Source organism: Hibiscus syriacus, unplaced genomic scaffold, assembly GCF_006381635.1.
Source record: "Hibiscus syriacus cultivar Baekdansim isolate YM2019G1 unplaced genomic scaffold, ASM638163v2 tig00110556_pilon, whole genome shotgun sequence".
Classification (NCBI taxonomy): domain Eukaryota; kingdom Viridiplantae; phylum Streptophyta; class Magnoliopsida; order Malvales; family Malvaceae; genus Hibiscus; species Hibiscus syriacus.
This window is the reverse complement of record NW_024062779.1, coordinates 1153758-1164481: the sequence shown is the minus strand read 5'-3', so window position 1 is coordinate 1164481 and position 10724 is coordinate 1153758. Positions and strand designations below refer to the sequence as shown.

Here is a 10724-nt window from a genome sequence, read left to right as displayed (position 1 = left end):
GCATCATTTCGGTATCCTTGTTTATATAAAGTTGTGATTACTACCACTGCAGTTCCTTCCGATAATGTGTTTCATATGATTTTACTGCCAATCCCCGAATTTATATATAATTTTTTTTAGAAAAATGAATCATTTTTAAATCTATAGCGGAAGGAAAAGAAAAACTCAATACCCATGAAATTTCAATATAAAATATTTTATTTAAAATTTAAATTTCAAAGAAATAATACACAAAAGATTTAACATTTCTTACCTGTAAATCAACAGGAGTAGATTTAAGAAAACTCATCTTTATCATATTCTATTCTCTAATTTATGATTGTTTCACATGAATAAATTAGCCTATAAAAGTTTAAGTAAAAAATCATTAGAACTTACTCTGACTTTCATTAAAAAAAATTAACAAGCTTCCCTCACCTCTTACCTATATAAAACGAAGAAGAAAAAATGGACGTTTTCTTTTTTCTTCTACTGAAATTAGGGAATGAATGAGAAATACAGATGGGGGGTTTGTTCCACTCGTGCAAAAGAGAAGAAAAATAGAGAAAGATAATGAATCAAAAGTGAAACCTTACCTATTGTGCCGCCGATTAAAGAAAATCTTGATCTTACCGTCAGTGAGGGAGAGAGAAGGCAGGGTCCTGAAAGTGACAAAGGAAAGTGAGATTTTCGTAAAATGACTACCGAAAATTCTGTGGCAAGTCATTTTACTGCAAAACACGCTTCTTTTTCCTTTGACATTGGCCCATTCTATTTTATGTTACCAAACACAGTAAAACATTTAATGTTTTAATGACCATCCAGCTCAGTTGGTAGAGCACAAGGTTCTTAATCTTGAAGTCGTGGGATCGAGTCTCACGGAGAGCATTTCATAATTCGGAGGTCTCTTACGGAAGCTGCTCTCAACCTGATGTTGGGGGTAGCCTACTATCTTACATCCCCTTACTCCATACATATGAGAAAAAGGGAGAGCCATTTTTATTTAAATAATAGTGATTATTTGTATAATTTGTTTTTTTTAATTTTATAAATTCATTATGTAATGTCGGTAATTTTTTAAAGGTCTAATAACAGTAAATTTTCAATGACTATATTTTAATTAAATAAAAATAAAAATGATAAAAATTATATTTTTTGAAATCAATAAAAAAATCTACAAAACTTAAACGAAAGATATTAATCTTATAGTTTCCCCGACAAAAAAACTATACGTTATGTTATTTGCCGTCAAGCTACTATCCACATAATTTTAATCAATGCCATGTTTATAGCGCTTTTATTTCACAAATTTTAAGAAAATATTTTAAGAATATTAACTAATGTCTAGTGACATTGCAAAAAATACAATAGAGAAATAAAGTGTAATTAATGATTTCTTCTACGAATTTTATAAAAAAATATTATTCATTATAAGATACACTTATGAAATCAAACCACTAATTTATACAAAACTAATAGTGAAATTTAACCTGACAATTTTATTAACAATTGAATGATTGGATTAAAATTGATATTTGAAAATAAAAAATATATAATTTACGAATAATAAAAATTAATAAAATACAATGAATTTGAATGATCGTGTGTACCCTTTCTTACGGCTCAAGTGATATGGGATCCCAAAATAAAAGTGAAATGGGTGGAAATTGAACGCATCTGCATCTGTTTCCGCAAGGGAAATTATTGGAGGATACAGCCCTACTGTCCACATCTAACTAGAAATGGATGGTGGCCCAAAATCCTTTGCTTCCATCAATTCTCTCTGGTCTTTTGGTTAACCATATCAAAAAAAAAAACAAAAACAAAAATCCACTCTCCCAGTTGTTAGTGGTATAACAATTCAAGACGATACAACAACAATAATATATATATAAAACAAATTTAGTTGGCACCATGGCCACCTCACACCGCATGCAGTACTAGTTAAGTGCTATGCTATGGACAAAATCAAGTAACCCGTATGCGATGATAAAACCAAACAAATCCCATAAGCCAATTCATAAGTTCTTTCCGAATTGCGGCAAAGTACAAACGATTCCATGCCAGGCAGGCTATCCTCACAAAGTTCATATATATGAATCAAGAATAAAACGTAGAAAAATGATTAATAACATGAGAAAAGTATTCTATTAAATAATCAAAAGAACAATATATAATTGAATACATAATTTTTACAGAACAATTGATTCGAAATGGATTGAAGCCTGCAACTACACAGTTTTTTTAAGATAAATTTTCGGTTATTACTTTGTGCTCGAGAACTTTGGTCGTTTGTCTCCTGAGATACAACAACGAGATGATCATCGCACAGTAGCACAACTATCGAGATCACGAACTATTACTTGCATTTGTCTATCACCGAAAAACTAGAGAGAACTTTTTTAAATGGTTTTGAGTTGTTTTGAATTGTGTTTAACCTATAAGTTTTATACGGTATTTATAGCGATTTCACATTGTAAACAATTGGAAATTGATGACCTAATGAAGCATTAATGAGAATCAAGTAATCAAGCAATTTCCAAAATTATTGTTTTGATTAAAGGATCCATTTAATATTTATCATTTTAATTCCATTTTTTTTTGGAAAAATTATTTATACCTTTGGGTTAAAATATGTAAGCCCACAAACAACCAGACCGGTTCGGACATTCACGTTACCCACATCGTGCATGTCTAGGGATGGGCATGAGACCCAAACCCGATAGGTTATGACCTGACCCGATTAGATCGGGTTGGATTTTTAAAAAAAATCAAGTTAGGGTCGGGTTGAATTTTTTAAATGTGATGTTCGGATCGGGTCGGATTCGGGTTTAGGATAAAAAAATACCCGACCCGAAAAAAATATAATTTTACCTTATATATTTAAGAATAATTATAATAATATTTCTCTATATATTATTATTTTTCAATTAAATCATTGTTTTTATTGAATAAAAACTTTCTTACCGTTTATCATTGGGCAAATAAAAACTGATTAAACAAAATAACAAATTTTATGAGATGAACAAACAATATAAGAAGATCAGAGTTTGAATTTTGAAATCATATCAAATATAGAGAAACCACAGAAAGATCAAGACAAATTTGGATTCGACGATAAACAATTAGTAATCGAATATTATGCCCCGACAATAAAAAGTATCTGTATTGAAATCTTTCTCGTTTCCTTGTACACAGTCCGATTTCTAAACTCATTTCAACAACTGTGCAGAAACTATAGTAAAGATTCATGAATTTACTTATTGAGCGTTACTTTTATGGGTCTCCCGGAACTAGTCTTTGTGTGCAAAATTTTATTCTGTTTCTTCCTCAATTTGTCTTGCATCTGAAACATAAATCATTTCTATCAATTAAATTGCTTATATAAAAATCATGAATATGCTTAAAAGGAGTCTTAATACATGGTGATTGTCCCCTCAAGAAAAAAAAATCTTACTTGAATGCACAGGGGTGTTGCTATATTTTGCCGATAATTTTAGGTTCAAAACCTCAGCAGTGTCGTGGCTTGTAACCATGGCAACTGTAGCAGAAAGAGTTGCACCAAAAGCTAGAAGCTTCAGGAGAATGGTGATAATTGTCTTGGTTTTGGCCATCAAGAATCAAATGAGTTTGTCTTCAAAGGCGTTTAATGGGGGATGAAACAATATATATAGATGCAGGTCGTTACAGATTTGAATAATGTGATGCTCGTCAACATTTCTTTGAAGATGAAAAGAATGATTTGGTAAGCTGCCAAAGAATGAGATTTGTCATGAAATCAACCAGAGCATAAATTATTTTACGGTCCCGACTCACCACGTCATCTATAATCTCAATAAATCACGTTCATCAATTTTAAAATAACTTTCAAATAAATATCCACTTGTTATTTACTTGTGGAAAATAAATTAAGATTCACCTTATAAAAAACTGAGATGAGAAATGTTATTGATTAGTATTACGGATAAAGTAGTCGGTAAGTCCATCTAATAATTTTAAACGAGAGAAGGCTCTCAAATCAAAAGTATTGGGTAATTTTATATAACAAATGTAGAAGGTTTAAAGGTTGATTGGAGTTGGGGGACATTTATTCAAGCTAAATAAGCAGTGTTTTGAAAATCGGACCGGATCGACCGGTTCAATCGGTCTAACCGGAAATCATTGTCTAGTCCGATTGAATCGTTATTAGTGAACCGGTCAAAACCGTTGAACCGTTCGAACTGGACCGGCTGAAAACTGGGAAAACCCAAAAAAAATTGAAAAAAACCGCCAATTTTGTTTTTTTTTAAAAAAAAATTAAATCAAACGACGTTGTTTGTTAAACGAACCAAGTCAAATTCGAGTATTGCTGAGCTCGACTCGAACTTGAAAACTTTAAAAGTAAGCTAAACTCAAACTCACGAGCTAAAAATTATCAAGTTCAACTCAAACTCGAAATATAATATTGAAACTTGAACTAAAAAATGCTTTAACTCAAAAAAAAATTAGAAGCTCGATTGAAGCCTAAAATTCGAGCTTGATTGAAGTGAAAGAATAGTTCACTCAATGCTCACCAAAAGGCTCCATGATTTTGAATGCCAAATTACCTCTATTATTTATAGAAGTCAGTTGTGATGTTCTTCTATGTTTCTTAGCCATGTGGGATTGTTTTGTTCTCATATTTTTACTTTTTATACTTTTGGGATGCTCTTCTATGTTTCTTAGCCATGTGAGATTGTTTTTAAAAAAAAAATTAAACCAAACAAATATCATTTTGTTATGATTTTTTTAGCCCCAAATTTATTTTTTAATTATAGTTATATAATTATATTTATTATTTAATATATTTTACCTTAAATATTATGTTGTAATTAATTTGAATCATTTTGTTTCACTTGATTTTATGATTTTTAACTTATATGTTATGACTTGCTTTGAATATGACTTGTGATATAAAAATTAATTTTTATTAAATTTTTGGTATTTTTATTTAATTTTTAAATAATTATAACATCATCTGATTCTTCCGATCGATCGGACTAGTTAAACCAGTGAACCGATAATATGACTGATTCACTAACCGGTCCGGTTTTAAAAACCATGTAAATCAGTTCAACTACCGTTCTGAAAGTGTACGGCGGCTTCCAATAATTTCAGTTCAGGCGGGCTTTGGGCCTTCAGGTCTTGTGCTAGCGCTGACCTAACTTATTTATATTCCGCTTTATTTACTTTCTTTTATCAAGTTCCAAAGCAATACGTCCACACCGGTCAAATTCATAGTTTGAACCTCCAAATGTTACTATATTCAAGTTTCTATTGCCTTTTACATCTACTGATGGGGTATTAAACCTCAAGGTCTAGAATTTAATCGATTTTGATTCATGGACATTTAATGAGTGATGAGGGTAGATCCAAGAGAAATCGATATTCATCTACCACAGAATTCTTTCGCACTTGCATGAAAAAAGTTCATCTTGTTTGAACGCGTTTTCATTCTTTCTTTCACATTTCTTTACATGATTTGATGATTGTAAACATATCAAATAAAATGTTACTTTATGAAATTATGAACAATGGACAGATTTTGATCTCGAAGTTCTTTAACTATCAACTGAATTAAAAGTTTTTTAAATATTCAAATTTCATGGAGGGTTGAACTTTTAAGCCTTTATCCTTGGTTTAGTAGGAGCATTATTTTTTTCAACATGTTGTACCGATAAATGTCTTCCACTGGTTTTAATGTTTAACCATGGAATGTGATCCTTACCAATCATGTATCCCTTACCCTTTCGATGTGAAGCCTGTGAATGTGAATATCTTTTCTTTTTTTGAACATTGCTCTCTAATAGTTTCAAGTGGTTTTTATTGTTTGTTACTTTCTTTTTCTTGTCACTGTTCTGAATGACCCATGTCGTCTTATCCTCTACATGGAATTCAGGCATGTTAATGCTTGAGAGATACTTGAATATAATTGTAATAATATCAGATTCCACATATTGTTTCTAATTTTTCTTAAAAAAAATGTTAGGTAAAGTTGTTTTATTAATATATTAAAATTCATTAAATTAATCATTAATTGTTATATTTCATAAAATAGTAAGTTATTTCAATTATAAAATATATATTCCTTTATTACCAGGAAAGTAAAAACATAACTGCACCCAGACAAAATCTCCGTTTAATCAGTTAATAAACTACTTATCAGTCGATAGGATTGACTAAAACTTAAAAACTAATCTACTAGTTACTAATAATTTCAAAATTCTGGTTCTATTTTATAACTCGAATTTTTTTACTCGTGTCAAATTTATAAAAGTATAACTCGAAGTCAATTTGAATTGAATTTTTTTTAATTAATTTAAGTAGAAAAGATCATTTTTTAGTCTATTCAAATTTAGTTTACCCTGAACTACAGAGAAAGATAATTGGAGGGAAAAAGTGTGTTTTTTGTCAATTATAAACAATTTTAGAATAAATCACGCTCATGATCATTCATCTATTAATATGTTTATATTTTGGTCACTAAATTATAGAAATAGTAATCATTTAACAAATCGAATTCTATCATTAAAGGTACCCGGTTTTAAAATTAATATATTAACAGTTTTATCTATAAATAATAAATATTCATCTGTTATATAAATTTGATCATCTTTTTTTTTAAATTTAACTCTTAATATTTACATATTGTATTAGTATAAAGTATAATTGTAAAAACGTAAAAATATGTGGGAAAAATAAAAATATATAGGTAGAACATAGCAGATTGAGCATTTTCCACAATAATCTTTTCCTCCATTGTTAACAAGCTTATTCCAGTTAAATTTTTTTTACCTTCCAGTTTTACTTTGAAGATTTTTATTTTCTTTACATATTTTGATGGCTTCACTAATCATTTATTTTTATATGTCAAACCAAATTGACATGTCGATCAATTAATAATTTAATTGGTTGAATTAAATGGATCAATTTAAACTACAATATATATATAAAATCAATTCATAATGCTGGAGTTCTCCCATAGAAAGTGCTCTCAACCTGGCGTTGAGGGTAACCTACTATCCTACCTCCCTTTACCCCATCATATATGGGAATAGGGTAAGCTAATTCTTTTATTGAATAGTTTTAATTTCTTAATTTTCATGTATAATGCATGAGTAATCGATTATCTCTCAAATTCAAATTAAAGAAATTTATATGCTTAAAAGAAAACTATCATGGATAAGCCCATATATCTAAATATAATTATTTGATTGATTTAAATATTATGAATTAGAAATAATTTAGATATTATAATTCATTTTTTAGAGAAAAGGATGACATACAATTATTACAACAACAATAAATCTGCAGACTCAACAAACAAACTTCTAAAATTCTATGATCCGACAACTATTCTATAAATTGCCACTTGCCATAATTCTATAACGGGTTTTAAATATATCATTTATGTTACAAAACCTCCAAACGTTGTGGGTTTTTATCCTAACATTAAAGAATTCTATTTGTATTTCAAGATGGTATTATTGAAATTATTATATTGTTTTGAAGGAGTTATTGGAATTAGTATTTAAATTGAATTGTAGTAGTGAAATTTGTCCAATTAACTAGCCACCTATAACTTTGAAAAAAGAAGTTAACAACAGTGAAAGGCTCGTCTTTTAAAAAACTATTTTTTTGAAAAGCTCGCAAAGGTTACCCACGTGTCGATTCCACATAGGATGATTTCACTTCGTTTGGCCCAGACAGGCGAACCACCAGAGTTTGTATTTTTCTAGCAAATTGAAGAAAATTATAGTATTATTAAAAATAAGGGTAAATTACATGTTTTCTCGCTAAACTTTACATATCTTCTATTTCACTCACCATATTTTTAAAATTTTCAATTTTCTCACTCAACTTTAGATATTGAACTTTTTTGGTCACTCGAACGTTAAACTTATAATGGTTTTATGAAGTTTCTATATTAATTGAAAAAATTAGAAGTATAGTGAATAAAATAGGAGAGAGAGAATAAGTTTAATGAGAAAACGTGTAATTTATCTTTTTAATTATAATTCCTAAGTGACATGTTTTATTATTAAAATAAACCACATGAGAAACCCTACTGAGAAAACGGTCGAATGACTAAAAAAGTTCAATATCTAAAGTTTAGAGAGCAAATTAAAAAATTAAAAGTATAGTGAGTGAAATTAGAGAGAAAATAAAGTTTAGTGAGTAAATAGGTAATTTACCCTAAAAAGAAAAAAGTAGGAAACATTGAAAGAGTGGGGATGGGATTCCTCTGTAAAAAAGCGGTCTCCTCTATACACGCGCTCTCCCATCCCTTTTATGAAGCAGATCTCTCTTCAAAATCTTTCGCCTTCATCCTCCTCCATTTCTCTTCTTCTTTTATTTGGTAAGACAACCATTAAATTGAAGCTTAGTGGACTCTTTTTATTTACCCTCTTCTCATAAATTTTAGCTCAGGATTTCTTTTTCTTCAAATTTTGAGAAAAGCTGATAATTTTTGTGTTCTTCGGAGTTTACTGTTTCGTTTCTAAGTTCTAACTTGATAATTGCAAAGTTAGAAAAAGGGGTACGACGCAGTTTTTTTTGTTTTAAAAAAACGAAACTTTTTTCACCATCACCAGCGAGCTTTTGGGGTTTATTGGATTTGCAAATTGGTTTCAATTAATGTGACTTGGAAACCCCAAGTCATCAACTACGACTACGTCTTCCGTGTATTCTCTTATTGAAGTGCACTGCACCATACTTATAGCCATTGTTCTGTTTTCAACTGTTGCCTTATTTGCTAGATTTGTTGCTAAATTCATATTCCGATGCTGATCCTCTTTCAATTTTGTTGTCTCAGATATCATTAGTGTCGGAGTGTACAAATCCATGGCCTTTGAGCAATATTATGCTCAGGAATGGAAGACGGTCCCCAGTGCTCCAACATCTGAGAATTTTAACGGTAGCTTTGACTGCAATATATGCTTAGACGTAGCGCATGAGCCGATTGTCACTCACTGCGGCCACCTCTACTGCTGGCCCTGCATCTATAAGTGGCTTCATGTCCAGAGCCCCTCCCTCGCCCCAGATGAGCACCCTCCATGCCCGGTATGCAAAGCTGATATATCCCACACCACAATGGTTCCCCTTTATGGTCGAGGCCAATCCGAAACCCAGCTTCAAGGCAAGCATGCACTTTATAGGGGCATGGTTATTCCCCCTAGACCTCCGGCTTGTGCCAACAAACCTCTTCTGCCTCCTACATCTCCCAATAGTCAGCAACTTACTTACCGGAATCCTTACCATAACCATGACTACCACCAAGACGATTTATCCGCACCGCCGACCCTCAACACCGTGACCGGCTTTCATCATCCGGTAGTGGGGATGTTTGGAGAGATGGTATATGCTAGGGTGTTTGGGAATTCGGAAAGCTTATACCCTAATCCAAACTCATATCGGGCGATGGGAATTGGGAGCCCCAGGTTGAGAAGGCTGGAGATGCAGGCTGACCGGTCTCTAAATAGAATCTCGATTTTCCTCTTCTGTTGTCTCCTTTTGTGCCTTATCGTATTTTGAGTTTCTTTGTTTGTATTTTGTAAACAAGCATGACCAGGATGTTCAACTTACGGTATTTCCTTGTAGGTAGACGAGATATGTGTTAAAATGTTGGATATTATCTGAATTTGGTCTGCCTTTTCGTCCAATACGCACCGGGAACTCTTCAAACAATGTTTTGGAAGTCATTTTGAGCGGAACTCTTTAAAGAAAAACGGAAAATTATGATTGTTTTGTACCATTAAGTAAAAAAAAATATAGAGGAATTAAGGGAAAAAGGTTTAAATTTTAAAGACCTAAATAAAAATAACAAGTGATGGAATCTTATAATGTACTCTTTAAAATAGAAGGAAAAGTTAAAAATATTTTAAAAGATTGCTCCACTATCATCTGTACCTGGGGAATTTCTATTTTGTTATCGTTGTCAGATAACCGAGGGCAAAATGACACTTTAGTTGATTTTAATAATCCCTAATAAACGGATCAATTTCCATTACACATGGTGACCCATTGGAACAAACCTAAATTACCTAATTGGAGTTGTTTTCGATAGACAATAATTTATACTTGACCAAGAATATAACCTTATGGATTAAATGATATTTCAACTCATAAACTTGTATTTATAATTAACTTCAATTTTAGTTTATATGTAAAGACAGGTTTTGAGTGGATTGATAAAAAATAAATGTGAGTAGAAAAAAAGAGAGGATAATCGTATGTATAAACAAATTACTTCAATTTATAATATAAAATGAGAAATAGACTACAGTTAGTTTAAAATATGTATTTTTAATTTTTTTTCAATTCTACTATGTAATGAATGTAAATAAATTATTTTTCTTTTGGATTATTCAATCATTGTTAATGCGAAGTCTATTATGAGATGTCATTCTAATTTAATGTGTTTCATTCATAACTTTAAGATTAGAACTCTTAATTTGATTTAAAAAAATGAAAATAATCTTTAAAAAATTAAATTATAAATGTGACTATTGAACATGTGATATTCTAATGTGAAAGGAAGCACAATCTAAGCAAAATCTGGTTGAATAAAAAGCATAATTAGTACGTTAAAATCTAAATCAACTTGCTACTTCTCCCATCAAAGTTTAGCTTTAGAAAAAGTATAATTAGGTGCCACAACACTAATTGGAATGTCACATCAAACATCATTTCAGTTGGCTTTAATTAAGTGTAGTTAAGGTGGGACA

General features: G+C 30.8%; 1 protein-coding gene across 3 annotated transcripts; it reads left to right on the top strand.

The window, feature by feature from the left end:
• The first annotated feature begins 6402 nt into the window (after positions 1-6402).
• On the top strand, positions 6403-9632 carry LOC120131638 (E3 ubiquitin-protein ligase RMA1H1-like). Of its 3 annotated transcripts, none has more exons than XM_039148591.1 (2): positions 6403-6407; positions 8831-9629. In XM_039148591.1, exon 2 carries the CDS (start codon positions 8842-8844, stop codon positions 9529-9531), a length of 690 nt encoding a protein of 229 aa, XP_039004522.1. In that variant the 5' UTR covers positions 6403-6407; positions 8831-8841; the 3' UTR covers positions 9532-9629. The 3 variants fall into 3 exon arrangements, with proteins under 3 accessions (XP_039004522.1, XP_039004520.1, XP_039004521.1); XM_039148589.1 differs by lacking the exon at positions 6403-6407 and adding an exon at positions 8266-8356 and having other exon boundaries at positions 8813-9632; XM_039148590.1 differs by lacking the exon at positions 6403-6407 and adding an exon at positions 8318-8536 and having other exon boundaries at positions 8813-9629.
• Positions 9633-10724: the final 1092 nt, after the last annotated feature.

Coding starts and splice junctions, on each gene's coding strand:
- LOC120131638 (XM_039148589.1), top strand. CDS start 8,290: ATGAAGCAGATCTCTCTTCAAAATCTTTCGCCTTCATCCTCCTCCATT. Junction 8,357..8,812: donor TTCTCTTCTTCTTTTATTTG/GTAAGACAACCA, acceptor TTGTTGTCTCAG/ATATCATTAGTGTCGGAGTG.